Below are 17,359 nucleotides of genomic sequence, written 5' to 3'. Positions count from 1 at the left end.
CCTCCCAAAGATTTGGAGCAGTTTCACCAGGTTGCTAATTGCCCCAAGTCCAAATCAATAGAGGATTAAATGTGGAATAGGTTTGCTAGGGGATTAGCTGTGCGAAAGAGTGGGGTTGTAGGAACAATAGAAAGTTAAAGTTTGTTAGTTCAGAGTAGTATACAGTTCCAAGGATAAACTCTACTCAGTCACCTTTACTGTCCATATTTTATATTCAGACCTGTATTTTCTATGTTAGAACTGTGTCCACTACATCTAGAAAATCCTTTGGACTTTCAGGAATTAACCTGTACTACTTATCAATGGACAGAGTTTGTAGCAGGAGCCGTGTAGTCCTTATACTCCCTAACCATTGTACTGGACTGGATTAGACCACCTGGTTTAGTACTTTGAGCAAAACTTCTTCTCCTTCCCACCACAAGAATCCAAATCTCCACCTGCACTTGGCATTGCCCCTGAATGCCAGCCATTAAGGCAGGTTTCCCAGATGAAGGCGACCCTTTTCCCAGTGGACCGGTTCTACTTCCACATATAGAGCGACCATTGTTTTAAATGCAACTGCTTCCACTCCCCTGAGACTGGGTTTCAAGTCACTGGCCACTATAGCCAGAGCAGTGACAGAGAGGAAATATGATAAATCAGTCTCTCTGACGCTGTCTGTCAGGAAGCAGTGCAACATTCTCTTTTTCCCAAGTGCCAACAGGTGGGAGAGGGTGAGCCTTGGTCAGGTTACAGTGTGCATGTGTGTGAATTTGTGAATAACACATACTCTTTTTCTTTTTTTTTTTCCAGGTGCGCCAGAAAGGAGAAATGTGAGCGCTCGTCGGAGCCCCGGCGCTTTTCATCAGACATCAAGCAGTGTGTGCATCTCAGTGTCCACCCAAACAACATCTCCGTGTCCCAGTTCAGTGTAACGGTGAGTGGATGGAGGAAGATTATCCTCACACACACTAAAAAAAGAACTTGCTTTCTTAATTTGGAGAGATATGACAGGCTACACTAAGTGCTCCACACTGGAGTAAAAAATAACTGTCCTACAAAAAATAAATCATGTTTTACAGTCTGTTTGTTTTAAATAGCCAACTGGTTTAGTCTGCTTAAAACTGGATGTATAAAACACGTCATACAATGCGAGCCTGACTGCAATCTGTTTTGAATTTGAACAAAAATATTCCCCCAGTGCTGTGGATATCTGACCTACTTTAGTGTTGGGTGGCGATGGGTTAAAAGCAGAGGTCACATTTGGTTGTGTGCAGTGGCGTGCTGTGTCACAATGACAAGAGGTTCGCTTTCACTTTTTTCTTCACATGCTACTGTATACAACTGCTTAGCTAAAAGTAGCCACATCAACAAATGCTTGTATTTTTGCACATAAAAATGGATGTAAAATTACACCTAAAAAAACTTTAGCATTTCACAAGTAAAACTAATGACTCAGAAACACAGTTTAAGTTAATAGGCACCAGCTATGAGCTAATAGCTGCATTTCACAAGTAAAACTAATGACTCACAAACACAGGGCACCAGCTATGAGCTAATAGCCACCCAGTAATAGGCTAGTTCTTTTAACTACTGATTACTGTCTATTACTAGTTAGCAAGAAATTTTTTGCTAGCTTGCTTGCAATGTAGCATGTCAACCAGAAGGAGCCAATATAAACAGGCTAACTGAACGCACAGCCCTGCCTTTTACAACAAACTGTCTGTTTTATAATGACATTTTTTACCTATCCTTATGAATTATAATTTAAACTGACACGTGATTTATTTGTTCCAGCAAGCCTTTAAACACCAATCTTTACTCTGGGTTTCGGTCATACACCACAGCCTGGCCGAGATTAAAACTGGCAATCCCGAAAACACAAATCCAACCCCTTAAATTTACATGCATGGATCTGTAATCCACTGGATTAAAGTCTTTTTTTGTAGAAATTATTTCTAAAATGTACCTTTGTTATATATTTTTGATCCATATTTGTGTTTGACACTGTCACTGATTTGGTTTGTGATGTTAAAAATCATTTGACTCCAGGAAATCATTTGACAGTCGAAGATGTGGGTCATGTCTGTTTCTCCTATGAAATGACTGACACTGCCTTAACCACAATGTGCTATTACATTTATTTACTCACCAAATCTCCGTCGGAAAACCTGTTGTGAAGGTTTATAGCGCTAACTGTAATAGGAAATCCCACTGACCGTAACCGCCTGAAATTATGTCACATTTCAATTTCTATTTCCTGCTTAATGATGGTTTTGGAAATTGAATTGAAAAGATCAAGTGCGTAAATATCCAATATGATTTTCTCAGGTCGAGTCTGACTGCCTTATTCTCCATCCGTGTCTAAAGGGTCACAGGAGGTCTAGATTTTTCTGTGGTAAAACCGCACCATCGCTCTAATGATATTCATGGGGTGCAAGTGAGTGTCATGTTCCTCAAGCTGGAGCCTTCAGAGAGTGTTTAACCTTTTCCCAGTAAGCGGGCTGTACCCACAGGCTACACTGCAGATCCCTCATCCAACTGATAGCAGGGCACAGTCTTCTGCCAGACAGACAGAGTCTCCTCTTTAACCTTTGTGTTATTAAATATTTGTTTGGAATAGATAGACTAAGACATTCTGGAGAGGAAAGAGCTGCACTCCATGACTGTTATCAGGCCTAATATTTGCATTTTGACTCTTTTTGATTTTCCAGACTTCAAATAAACTGTCAAATATCTTTGGTTAGAATAAAATATTATTTTTGAAAACAAGACAATCTAAAACAAAACATAGCTATGTTAAAATTTAATAATCATCCAAACATTTAGAGCATTAGGATGTACACACTTTGCTATAAAATATGACAAAAATAAAATTATACAACCACTGGCATTTGTTTATAAATGTATCATCCCTGCATCATGACTAGCTTTTATAAATTCTCTCCATGGTGTGTAAGTCTGTGTGTGTGTTTGAGTGGATTAACTGCACATTTATTCTGCCTGGCCATACTCGGCTGTGACCACTCTAAACGTAATTGAGGAAAACTCGAGGTCTGGCTGCAGTCCCTCCTTAAAGAGAAAATAAATTAAAACAGGAGAAGACAAATGTGAATGCACTACCAATGAGGTAAACAAGAGAGAGGGAATGTGCGAGAGATAGAAACCCGGTCACACACTGTCCAACTTACGTGGAAAGCAATGTGTCTGTTCCCCACCTGCGCTGCACTCTTTTCATTAAACAGCAATATAAAAACAGCCCAGGTCAGCCCTTTCTCCAGCGCTGATGCAGCTTTCGGCATCACATCACTGGTGTACCATGGTCGCTGCCTGAAATCAATGTCCTTCCCCGGGCCCTCTGCAGAGACACTTTCTATCAATATGTATATTTTGGTCCTGACCCCACACTGACTCGCCGCTCTGACCCTCTTTTTTATCCTCCTTATTCAAGGACAGCATTTTTTCCCCTTCATCTCCACCTGGAACCAATTTTTTACCCTCAGGCACAGGTAGCTGACACAGCGTTTTCTGATGAAGTGGGGAACATTTGCATTATATACAGTGTTTTACAGTGTCCTTTGTATTTCTCCCCCTCTCCATTGGCTTATTTGTTCATATAACAGCTTGCTCTTCTTGCCTTTTGTTTCTTTTTTCATACTGCACCATTTTTCTCTTTAAACTCCTTATAATTTATCTTTGTACATTTGCTGCATAATTTATCTCTTGGCAGATACCAGGAATGGCTTGATCCGAAACTCAGGATGGGTATCATTCTGATATTTGTCAATATTTCAGGATCAAACATCAAAAAAACACAACTAAAGCCCACCGGATCCCAAAAGCCCAAATGCTCTTAAACTAACTTAACTTTGCACAAAATTCTGTAACAGAATGTAAACAGAATCCCAATCCCCTCAGGACAAGATAGTTGTACTGGTACTGGATTGATATCGGTATCAGCATATACTCTGTTGCAGTATTGGTATCGTATTGGACATGAAAAAGTCAAGCTATCCATAAATATTGGTAAATACAGGTCTATTCTGCTCTTTATTGCCCCAGAGCTTTAAAAAAAGCGTTGACGATCGTAGTGGCATATTAGGATGTCAAATATGTGCTTTTCAGATTTGAGACCATGGTATTATACTGTATGTACATCTTGCAAACTTGATAAATTTTTCCTCAATGAACTTGTCAGATCTAACAGAAGCAGAATTCTCAGTAATAGAGAAACTGTTTGGGGATTGATTTTTTTTTTTAGTTATCTTTTACTTCCTGTTGTGATTAAAGAGAATTCCACGAGGTCAAGATTTTGTCTACACTCATTTCTGAAGCTTAACCATTTCAAAAAAGGCAATAGACACAAATATGTACACGAGGCTCTCCGCAGACAATATTGAAGAATTCTAGTAATTTATTTTTACCCTGCAGGTTTTGTACACATTACCTCATCATTGCGTAAGCCCTTGATGGAAACACTACGTTTGTCTGAAGAGTGTTTATTTTTCCTTTTTTACTCCTCCTAATTAGAATTATAGTGACAGATTCGGTGGATTTGAGATTTGTTAAGGCTTTCCTTATGATCGACGAAACACTGTTCCAAAGTCTTGGTTGTCAGGACAACAGACTGTGAAAGAAGCCAGTTTGACTCAAGAACAGACAGAAGGTTTACTACATCAAACAGCCAAAGATATGTCAGCCCGACCTGTATGAAAAAAAAAAACACAACACAGTGGGCATTAAGAACCTGCAACGTTATAATGAAAACAGTTTCTACTCAGTTGGTAAAGTTGTAAGCCTCTTTGATACTAACTTATTAGAACTGCTATATATCCATGGTGATATAATGACCCCGGGAAATAATTAGCTTCTGTCAATATCCAATACATATCTTTTTCTAATCTTCTTGAATGTCTTTATAATTTGAAATGTTGTTTTCTTACTGCAGTTGGTATTGGAAGCCCACAATGTTCCAGAACTGTCTGGGGGAGTCAGCTGCAGCTTTGAGGACCTTGCTGAGATGACTGGGCTGGTGGAGGGAAACAGGATTAAGTGCTTTTCGCCTGCAGAGAAGGAGATGCCACGAATTGTCGTAGACAAAGGTGAGCAGAAAATCATGATGGGTAACATAGCATCTACTGCTCTATTTGGTATACGGGTTACTGGAACGTGTCCATTTTTCCGTTTTCTTTTTTTTCGTTAGTTAGTCCAACCAAAACCAAACATGACCACCATCTGGTTCTACAATGGGTTGGACACATTTGTTTTACCAACAATAAGTCTAATTGCATTAAACAAACATTCTGGATCAGGAGTTCCTAATTACTTACAAGATTAGTCACTGTGTTGTCAATAAATAGAACATTATTATACATAAATAGTACCCTAAGATTCACTGCTTTAAAGCTGTGCTAAATGCTAAAGAGAAATTTACCAAAAATACAATAAAAATTGCCATTGGCAAAAACATAAAAAAAAGTTTACAAAATATAGAAAAAGCAAAGTCTTAAAAAAAGAAAAGGCATATAAGTCTGTATTGCATTCAAATCAAAACATACATAAATGGCAGCCATGAAGGTAAACATTTATGTAAGATTTTTTCTTTAGTCAAAACATGAGCCATCAGTGGCGTATCTAACCTTCAAGCGATGCCTTAGGATGTGTTAAGTGATTCAGTGAACATTAGTTATTAGTCGTCTGTGGGACTTATTTACCTCCCCTCCCTTAAAGTAGATATAGGTGATGATGATAATGAGACCCCACTTAACCTTACTACGACAAACACAATATTACGCTGTCTAGTCTCTATGGAAAATGTCACTTTATTTTTAAAAAGCCAAAATGACATTCCTCTTTATGTTAAAAACACATACATTATGTGAGCTCAAAAGGATGGTATGTCTTTTTTATACCTAATTTCATTCCCCTACTCTTCACCTCCTGTCTTCATGGTTGAATAAGCCTGGTCTAATTGAACCCAACTCCCATCTGGGAAGCTCTGTCCCCAGGCAGGCAATCCTTCATTACCAACCCTCAGTGTCCTCATGTTGAGATAATGAAGATGCCACCCTTCCCTTAGTTCAGGGAAAATGTAAAAAAAGAAGAAAAAAAATGAAAATAGGGGGGAAATAGTTGGTAATCCATCAATAATAATCTGAATTTGCATATAAAGAAAAATACTGTTGGGCTTACAGCATTCACATGTTTCCATAGGAAATACCAAATGATAGTGTTAATGAAACACTGATGTAGGCATCACAGGCAGTAGTTAATTAACCAGAATAAAAACAAGTTTAATCTTTTTCTTTTAAAATCAATTCATACATCTTTGTTCTACTGAACTAACATTTCAAACATCAATATTTTAACAAGCACATAAAATACAAAAGTCAATGGCTGTAATAAAAAAATAAACACGCTATATTACGTTACTTGTTTTTAGCCTGTGTGCTAACTGCCTCCGCTGAGACTGTCTGCTAAGTGCTACCTCGGTTTTTGCTAGGATCATATCGTGGTCTCAACCAATAAGAGAGAGCAAGGGCGTGTCTTAGTCTCTGATTGGCTGTGCTCCTGGAACTACAGAGTAGCTGAAACGGAAACAAACAGAACGAGAAAACAAACACGACAAAAAGGAGGGAAATGAAAAGCGGAAGAACGATTAAAAACTAACGTTATAGCCTGCCCTACTATCGTCTTTCCATGTTTCCCCACTGCTGAGAGTCCAGACTGCCAAGACACGGAGCTCTTGGTCCTTGGTAAGACGCCAAGCCCGGGTCCTTCGGCCCAGCCCAGAGACTTAAAAAAAAAAAAAAAAGTGTTACATCAGACAGGCCTAGCTAGAACAATTCCCGTGGCCAAGGTACGACAAAGGACGTAACGCATTGCATTGCGTTTACTGTGAGGAGTACGGTCAGAATATGGTGCAACTTTTCGTATCGACACTAAAACACTACATGCCACGACAAGTGTGTGGAGGAAGTGGCCCTACTCCAGAAATGCTAATCAAATGTAATGTTGTCGTAGAACATTGCCAAAGAGTAGACGCCGATCACCAAATTCAAATCAGAAATTCTTCTCATGACGAAAAAAAAGTTCAATTTGCAGTTAAGCACAAGCACTTTTATTCAGAAATGTTTTTATTTTACCTAATGTTTAAGTTTGATGTTAGCTGAGTGTAGCACTTTAAACACTTTTTCATATAATTGTGCTAATAAACACAAGCATTTCTCTACACAAATATTCTTGTTATTAAATAATTCACATTGTATGAAAATCATGAAGAACAATAAAAAGGTAACTTTATGATGTTAAAGGTAACACAATGAAAACTTTAGGAGCACCTACACTAAAACTCTCAGATAACACAATGAAAACTTTAGGAGCACCTAGACTAAAACTCTCAGCGAAAATATTGTGCACCCCTACTATCACGTCGGTAAGCATATAATACAGTAAACCTATGATTGCGAATTTACATAAGTAAATATGTACTTTAAACACTAATTTATCTTAAATATCTTACTCATGCTTTCACCCAAAACTGCAGAAACACACTGCTTCAGGGCGAGTGAACGAATAATTTACATTATTTTCTTACATTCAAACTTCCTCCAATTCTTACAACACCTCATTAGTCTGAGCCTCCTAAGGAAGGAACGGTAGCAGGCTTCAAGGTAACATTTAGGTGGCCTAATTAGGACAGATGTGTTGTCAGCAGTGTTTTTATCGTGATTGATGAATGATTCCTTCTTTGCTAAAGAAAGGGAGTGAGACATGGGGGAGAAGAAAGACTTTGCACAATGGAAGGAAGTGAAGAGACCTGTGTGTACTCTGGAGATGGAATGGTGATGAGAGGAGAGAAAGAGAGTTACGGAGCTGGAGTATTGGGGTAGTGAGGAGGAGGCGAAGGGGAGGTGGTGGAGGTGGGGAGGGGGTTGGACGTGTGGCTGTGCTGTTGAATTAAACATGAACGCCTTCATTAGAACCAGACAAAGGGACACAGCCAGTACACATGAGCCACAAACTTACACAGGCACACTTGTAACACACACTCACACACACATGAACACATTGTTTTTGATTTATTGTCTTTCCTTTTTACCTTGTCAAAGACCCTCTGAAAGACTGATCTTGGGGAATAATTTCCATCCCAGGGGAACTGCCAACTTTTGTTGCCACTTGTAAGGAAAGGAGGATGGAGAGATTTAACCCCGGTGCTCCCTGCCTTTGTCTTTCTAAAGATACTACCTTCATCACTGCAACAACAGTGTCAACACCTGTCGCTCAGAGCCGCAGTGGCGTGTTCTCTGTGTGGGAGAATGTAATAAGGAGAGACATTAAAGATTAATATACGGCCCCAAGATTGTTCCCACATCTGTTAATCAATAACCCCATGTCCTGAAAAATTGTTTTAAAATCCCATAGAAACAAACATCTGTCATTTTGTAACTTTAATTAAATAACAAATTTGATGTTTTGGGGTTTACTAAAAATGCATAGTAATTGTTCTTCACCAAATGACATTTTTAGTTGTCTCTTTTGACCAGGTCTGTGTTTCAAACTAAAACTGTTCTCTTATATCTTATAGGTGATCATCAGATTGTGCAGCTCTATCTTAAATCCAAAGAGACTGGCTTGGCCATCGCAAATACCGACTTTGTCTTTTACAACTGCAGCGTGCATAAGTCGTAAGTTCATTTAAACGTTTTATCTATCTTTTATATATTTTAAAAGGTCATTTGTATCCTTTGCTACTGTAGCATAGGTTGAAAAGAAAAGGAAATACTTTACATCCTGGCTCCATTACTGTGCTTGTGCATTTCATCTGCTCTGATTGTTTGTGGTTTGTTGGTGAAGTTAGTCTGCTTGTATTACAGTGGAAATGTCAGTATTTCGCTTTTCTTGATTCTTGTTTTTTTCAACTCACTGCATACAGGTGTCTGTCATGTGTGAGCAGCCCGTACCAGTGCCACTGGTGTAAATATCGACACGACTGCACTCATGACCCTCGCACGTGTTCCTTCCAAGAGGGACGCGTCAAGAAACCTGAGGTGAGCCCTCAACAAATCGTCCTAAATTAATTTTTTGATTGTCCTGCATTAATTTCTGTCACAAAACATTAAGGATTTATAATATCTGTGTCCAATAATTAATACAACATATTTTTGGCTGAATTTGTACCTGAATCGGGTTGAGAATGATTTCCATTTTACCCAGCACAGGAAGCCTTTTCATAGATCTCTATCTAAGTGGTAAAACGTTTCAAAAATTAGGGGCAACTAAAAGCTACATTTCCATGTTTTACTTCCAGAAATGGTCATGTTAAAAAGAGCTGCACACCTTTTAGCTGCTTCCCTTCAATCTGCCAAGAGTCCCTTGGCATGTCTGATTTTTGATTACACATCTAAGGCCAGAGGAAGCTCATAAAACTGAACCGTTTCCTCTAGCCCGGCCCTATTCCCTGCAACAGCTTAGTCTGTGTGTATTATCAATAGTATTGGCAGCCACTTCCATTCCTGTCAAAGCAGATCCTGCTGTAATTAGGCTGCTCTGCTGCAGACGACAAGCTCCTCACTGAATGGGGGTTTATTCATTGAGTGCCCCAAACCTGGCTGTTTCTTTTTCATCTAGAGAGGTCTCACTCTGATTAAAAGTCTGAGAGCAGGTTTACAATCTGCTTTAATTAAGCTACACACAGAGCTCGACTGCCAGATGATTGGTTTACAATCCTTGCTCGACTATATGTTCACCAATTATGTAAATTATTTTCCAAGGTGCATCTGAATAGTTGATAATAGCCCATTGTTTTTGGTATATCTCTCATTATTATTTAAGCTGTTTGCACGTTAGCCAGCAATGAACAATAATGCTAACTCTGACACTGTCATGGTTGTTTTGTTTAGGTGTCATTTTATGAGTGATATTCACAACATCATTTATGTTTAGGGTTTTATTTTCCTGAAAGTGATTATGTAGTTTGATCTTGAAGTTTGCAAATATAATTAGATGTTGCTTATACATACTTAAACAAAGGACGTTAGTTAGCAGCTAACTTCTGCTTATATTTGGCAGCAATGTCAAATGTCAACAACTTCATCACATCATGAACTCAAAACATATGAAGCATGTTACACCTCTGCCAAGTCAGTCTATGTTTTGAGGCAAAGGTTTTACAAGGAGTTAGTGGCCTGTTAATCTAAGCCTGAGGTGAGTGATGATGAAGATCACTCATGTTCATGACTGGGTTGGCATTCGCCACATGACAGTCGCCGCATGACAGTCAGGGACAAGCTTAGCCAGATTGGTTCCTTTGATAAACAGTCTGCTCTCAACTGTGTTATTCCACTGTCTTTCTCCTGAGCCATTAAACCTGCACAGATGATAGAATCTTCCCTCCTCCCAAATAGCTTTTGTCTTTTTCTACCCACTGCTTAGTCAGACTAAGTCCCAAGTTCTTGCTAGTTTACTTTTCCAATTAGCTCAGACGATGGTGGTCAATATTGACTGAGGATAATACTGTGTGAATCTCCTCCTATTGTGTTGCTGACACAAAGAAACCATAAATAAAACGAAGGGGATTTGGTATTAGCACAGCACTGACATCTGCCTTTTTGTCATGTTTTTAACTAGCAGGTGTTTTCCCAGTCTAATTGACTTTTAATTTGCTTTTAATTAACCCTTAAATCCAAGGTCATGTACTTGCTGCCAAATGCTTGGTTGTCAAATTCTGAATTAATGCATACATACATACAACAATTCACTGAATGAGTTTAGAATTCCATTATTTAAAACAGGTTGACTCTTTCCATCGCCGCCTGTTCTCTCTGCCCCATTCTGATGGAAATGGAATTTTGTTTACTCTTACAATTAAGGGATTTTCATGCAGTGATCTTAATAATCCCCTTACTCTATGCTAATGACCGCAGCCACGGCCAATGTTCCTACTGGTTGAGCTTGTAGTTAGTATGCACAACAGGACAGAGGTAGAGCCAGGTCTGAACATAGCTGAACAGCAGTTTACTTTTAATCATACCAGAAATGATACAGGCACTGGGATTAGGCATTTGCCTGTTGGCACATTAGCTAAGGCCGCGCTCTTCTATTAGTCCTTATCTTGCAGACTTTGGTTCACTGCTGAGCTTCACAACAAGGAACATGTTCAGTTACACTTATGTTATATATATATATATGTCTATATCTATATATATGAAAATGCTACCTCCCCATTAGCTTTGGATCAATTGGATGAAACTCACTCTGCTGTTTATATACAATACTGAGAAAAACTGGTAATTTTCTCTTCTCACCTGTATATACAGGTACGCATGTATTTCCTGATTTTAAAAAATCAAGGAATTTTGCTCACTGACCCACAAATATACATAAAATATGCACAATTCTGTAACATCTCTACACAGATGAAGTTTACGCTCTGACTAATTTTTCATTTACCATGTAAATTATTATTGCTATAAGATTCTACAAAACTGAAAATAATATTTTTAAATTGAAATAATTTAATGAATTAAGGAAAATGGGTATAAATATTCTTAAACTACAGTAAAATTAGTGTGATTTTTGGCAAAAAATATGCAGAAATGTATACAAAAGTGTCATTTAAATAAGGTCATACTTTGGTCAGAAAAACATAAAAAATAATAGAAGAATTTAGGAGGCAGTGAAAGGGAGATACAGGAAAAACATTGAGGTGAGGTGAGTAACAAGGTGAGGAGAAGCCAGGAGGAAAGTAGGTAAAGAGAGAGGAGCACAGTGTCTTTGCCCGAGGCTCTGCAGTAGATGATGAAGCAGAGGCCAGTTAAGATCTCTTGGTAACCACAAGCTGCGTGTCTGTGTACGTGCATGAAAACTAAAGATCCTCTTCATTTCCACACCTTACACTGCAATTATGATGAGCCTGCCTTTCTCTTTCACTCCGTGCCTCCAACTACGCCCAGGGCTTTTACATCACTGTTCCCTATCTGCTTCCTACTCACTGTCACTCTTGCCGTCTCCACCCTTCACGCCTTCCACCAGCCTCTAATTAGCCGATCTTAGTAGATCCCTGGGAAGAACAGACACCAGGAAGGGTTGTTGAGAGGCGGAGGAGGATCAGTGAGAGGGAGTTGATAAGGGAAATGAGAGTCGTTAGTGAGCTAGATGGGCCAAACAACACAGGCCTCTTTGGAACCAGATGAATGGAGGGATAACCTATAAGAGGTAGCCAGAGATTAGGTCAACGACTACTTTATATTATGAACGTAACAAAAACAATCTGAGGTTATATGGGAACCAACGAGAGTTGCCAGGCTGTTACCTAATTACTCTGTGTAGTTATATTTAATCGCTCTGTTGATACAGGCCTTTCTGTCACAGTTAAATCCTTGATTACATGTTGAGATACACTTTAGTTCACAACGTTAACACGCACACTAGCATGTTTTACCCATTTCTCGTGCCAGTTGCAAATGTGGTTTGTGCGCCTAAAGAGTGGGCGTGAGTACGGACTATGAGATGACAGATTTGGGACGGAACAGGATGTGAGGGGGGAAACTGCAACACGTAAATTACAAAATGAAGCACAACAACTAGATCACCATTATTAAACATTAGAAAAAGAAAATATCCTTGAAGCAGAAAAACATCGACTTTATTCATGTGGAATATTAAAGCACTACTGAGCAGAGAAGAATTTTGAGATTTTGGGTCAATCATTGATCACTATACACACTATACTATTTCTAATAGTTTTACCCACCCCAGTGGGCACTCTCAGCAGCTCCCCAGTATTGGGCACATTTTGGGTGCTGGGATTCAAACCTTTGATCCTTCAGGTTAAAGCCCTGACCTCTTTCCAGTAATGGAGCAGACTAAATAATCATTATGATTTTAATAAGCAGTCTTCCACTGACGGTTGATTTCTGTCACGTTATTGTCAATGCCCATTGGTCTGTTATTGTTAGCTCAAGCCCCATGGTGGGCAGAGGAGTTAATGTAGAAAATAACATTTGTTGTCTCTGCAAATGTAGGAATCTAAGTAGCAGCGTTGTTTGTTTTTTTCCCTCTTTTATTTGTTTTGCAGTATGATCTCTGCAAATCAATTCCACCGGTATTTTATGTGTTAGCAATCCCAATCAAAATCCCAAGAGCCGGAACTAGTAATTTTATTTTTATGGCGGTATGATTGCACACTGCTAAAGTGTGCATATGTATGTGTTGGTGCATGTTTATGCAGAGCGCCTGTGTCCCTGTGGTGATTTAACATCGCTACTCTGTTATTTATCACAGCGCTGCCGTTGGGGGTTGGGAGGGGCGGAGAAAAGCAGTAAACGCATTGGCATTACATCAAGCTAACGTTGACATAAATCTTAGCAGGTGACAGTTAGCATCACTGCCAACACCATCAGCATCAGTAGCCAAACAAACAGAGAACGGGACATGTGTGTTGGTCCACAGCAAGGAAAGCCTCACTTTGCCTCAAGATATTCTGGCAGCAGTTATGGTGTATCATAGTTAGTGTCTGTGGGTGTGTATGGGAGGAGGGGATGGATTGGGGTGAGTGTTTTGAGAACATTCTGCTGTTCCTGACTGAGTGAGAAGGATTTTTTTCCAGTGTTTAGTTTTGTGTCAGGATTAGACTTGTGATCAGATTAGATTTATGGTAAGGATAAAGATTAAGAATATATTGGTTATTGTCAATGTCATAGTTAGGGGCTAGGAAGCATTATGTTTATGTGTAGTCCATGTATATGTGTATACAAAACACAAATCTAAATATTAGGAGAAATTATTAATTAAGAACAGTGTACTGTGTATGTTTGCATTAAGGCTCATTTACAGGTCATGGTTTTCATTGTTATTTGGGCAAATAATGCATTTGTGTTTTAATCTATTTCTATCTAACAATCTACCGTGAAATAATTTCAAATATGTGATGCTGCATGTAAATGTATGTATATATATAGTCTTTAATGCATCTGTAGAAACTGAAGTGTCATAAAGGGAAAAGCAAGGTGTTAATGAATTAGTGAGGATGTGTGTGTGTGTGTGTGGGTGTGTGTGTGTGTGTGGGTGTGTGTGTGTGTGTGTGTGTGTGTTGTCAGGAGTCGTTGAAATTTGCATTTTAATTCATATCTCCATGATGTGTTCTCATAAAGACAGATGATCCAAGAAATACTGCCTGGCTCTGGATTTTTGGTGCTTGTCTTAGAAAGTGATGTTTTAAAAATCTTTTTAATATTAAACTACACTGCAGTTTAATACCAAATACTTTATAAATGGTTGAGTTTGTCAGGAAATTTGAATATGTATTTTGGTATTTCACATAAATCTTTATTTAACAGGCAAAACTAGCATCTGATTTGTTTAATTCAGTCAGTATAGTTCAAAAATCCCGCTGTGAAGCTGCAACATTGTCGCATGATCAGTTAGAAAATTTGAGTGTTTTGCATGTATCAATAATGAGGTTTGATCCATTCTTTAAAAAGTAAACCCAATTATTCTTGAATTAGATATTAGGGTTCATTATTTGGGAAATTAGCAAGTGTGTGTGTGTGTGTGTGTGCAATTGTTTATTTCCATGACATCATCACCAGGTACAGCAATCTGAGTGTCATCGTGTTAGGTCACACTCCACTGCTTCCCCCCCGCAGCTCCTCACACCCTCAAAAAAACAGATGAAATTTATTGTTCCTATTGTTCAGAATGTATTAGCTGGAAGAGAAGTGATTAAAAATGGATTGCATCTCTCTTTGCTCTCCCACTCATTTTAGTTCTCCAAATATGACCCGCCGTTCTTAGGAAAATGAGATTTTGAAGAGCAAACACCCATGAACCCCCGTCAACGCCCAGCCATCCCCCACACTTGCTCTCTCCCCACCACTGAACTCACTCACCCTGTGTGTCATTTATCTATAATGACTTTGTGAATAGTCTTACAGAGCGTTTCTCTCTCACTGTCTCTCTCTCTCTTACCCACGCAGCCATCCATCCAGTCAGTCACTCAGCCTAACCCAATCAAGTGGCTTTTAATGAACTTCAAACAAGTGTTATCAGCCAGTTTAACGCACGACACGCTTCACTCCCCCCAGCTTCACCCAGACGGGGTTTCACCTTATCTACTCTGCTCCTTTTACCCTCTTTCCTCTTGCCTCTTTGACATGCACAGACTTCACAGACGTCACACGGCTTAATGGTGTTTTTTTTTTTTTTTTTTTACTTCTTAGGTCGTTCTTTATTCTTTTGTTGTTCCTCTCTTTTTGTCTGCTTTTCTTTCAAATTCACAGCTCTTCCTACAAACACGGAACAGTTTGAAAAGGACTTAGTAAACTCTTGTCCTCTATTTACTACCATAACTGTTTTCTTAACCCACTCCTAATCTTCCTACTTATGATTTCTACTTTTTTATTTTCTTACCACTGCTTTTCTCTCTACTCGCCCTCTGACCTCCTTTATTATAATCTTTATTCTGTCTTCTTCTTTCCTGCTCGTCACCTGTTCAATTCTCTTATCTGATATTATCTCTTCTCATCTACTCTCCTCTCCTCTGGAAGGTATCTTCTCTAAATTTAGCTTATACCTCACACCTGAATTGATTGAATGTTAAATTTAGACTCTCAAATGCTAAGGTAGTACTTTCTCTCTAATGCTCCCTCTCTTTCCTGAATACTAACACCAACCCACGATTTATCCACTGCTGATTTTCCCCCACGAATACAAACATCAGTCAAACATTAAGCCATTAATTTTACCTCCTGTGGATGATGACAATAGAGTACTTCTATTTAAGTGGCCTTAACAAAATCTTTAGGTCCAAGGACCGACACAAGAAGCGCATTACGTGCAAAAACTAAGCTAGAACTACAGCAAAATACATGCTATATTTTTTTTCTTCTGATTCACTCAAGGTCATTGAGGTGAAACCACGTGCAAAACACACTGTAGTTACTGTCCATCACAGTTGCAAAAGAAACAGTATTGATCATTCTTTGTTGTTTTTGCTGCTTTACAGGGGTGCCCCCAGCTACTGCCAGCAGAGAGGATCCTTGTTCCAGTCAACGTGGTGAAGCCCATCACTCTGAGAGCCAAGAACCTCCCACAGCCTCAGTCCGGTCAGAGGGGATACGAGTGTGTTCTGACCATCCAGGGAAACGAACATCGGGTTCCAGCCCTGCGGTTTAACAGCTCCTCTGTCCAATGTCAAAACACATCGGTATGTGTCAGTGTGTTCTAGTTCAAATGTGTATCGATATATTATTAACATGGTTCTGCTGAGGAACCTGTGGGGACTGATGTCAGCAGGGTGTCTGAAGTTGAGGCTTCCACAAACATGAGCGAGGTGTTTAGAGGGTGATTAGTCGAACAAAACACAACTGTTTACCATGGAGTAGGAGAAGAATAAATGAATGGACGGTGGTATTTTTGATGACATACAGTCTGTGTCATTCTAACCATGCATTAAGATGCTTAAACATTTAAATCTGATTCATTTCACAAATTACCTACTGCAATGATACATTTTTTCAAACAACTCTGGTATGAGTTATATTATTTGTACCGACTTGAAATGATGTTTCATTTTAATAACTGTTTTTAATTGGCAAACAGTTGTAATTCTTATCCACAAAACATTACGGTAATTAATGCACACAAATTAGTATTTCATCACCATGGGATGTCATTTGTACCTGAAAATGCAGAAAGTCCGATAGATGTTGGTGTGATCCTGATGGATGCCCAGTCTCCTAAACATTAATAAAGAGATCATCACTATTAAATCTCTGTTACAAGCAGTCACTCCATGTGAGGGGCTTTTCCTCTACCATCTTGGCAGTAGATTAGAAGAGACGAGAGCCAGACCTTGTCTCACTTACTCAGCCCTCCCTGCAATCAAGCTCCATTTACTGACTGAATAATCCATTGACAGAAATGAAGGACTAGTGTGGAAAATTTTTCTTACGCTGCCTCGATGCAAATCATGTGTTGATACAATAACACCTCATCTTCCTGTCTATCTTCATCACTCTGAGAGTGTATCTGTGTCTGCATGCAGAGACGTCTGTAGGATTGGTGTGGGTAATCACAGCAAAGATCCAAATATTGTACTTAGATCGAGCCGCGATGGAGGGAAACTGTAATTTAGCGGAAAATTATGAGTCAAGCATCAACACTCCACACTCCTGTTGTACAGAACCAAATTTTAAAAAAAATGATCTGGGCTTTTAAAACTTGCTAAGTTGTATATTATATCATGTTGTTTGCAGTGCCACCTGTTGATGATGCATTTTTATTCAATAATAACAGTGGCTTTTGGACTTGGGGATAATAGACGATTTAGAGTAGCTTCTATTTTACCGTCTTTAATACTCTTTTTCTAATCTCTTCC

The 17,359-nt window shown here is 39.0% G+C and overlaps 1 protein-coding gene across 1 annotated transcript in view; it reads left to right on the top strand.

Annotated features, from left to right (window-relative positions):
* The window catches only part of plxna4 (plexin A4), a 208,526-nt gene that overhangs the window by 151,682 nt on the left and 39,485 nt on the right, over positions 1-17,359 (top strand). The window contains exons 6-10 of the mRNA XM_008315637.3: positions 793-916; positions 4,928-5,081; positions 8,567-8,666; positions 8,915-9,029; positions 15,986-16,186. Coding sequence (XP_008313859.1) covers positions 793-916; positions 4,928-5,081; positions 8,567-8,666; positions 8,915-9,029; positions 15,986-16,186 — 694 coding nt within the window. The remainder of the gene's footprint in view (positions 1-792; positions 917-4,927; positions 5,082-8,566; positions 8,667-8,914; positions 9,030-15,985; positions 16,187-17,359) is intronic.

Source organism: Cynoglossus semilaevis, chromosome 8, assembly GCF_000523025.1.
Source record: "Cynoglossus semilaevis isolate Cse_v1.0 chromosome 8, Cse_v1.0, whole genome shotgun sequence".
Lineage (NCBI taxonomy): Eukaryota > Metazoa > Chordata > Actinopteri > Pleuronectiformes > Cynoglossidae > Cynoglossus > Cynoglossus semilaevis.
This window is presented reverse-complemented; position numbering and strand designations above follow the sequence as displayed.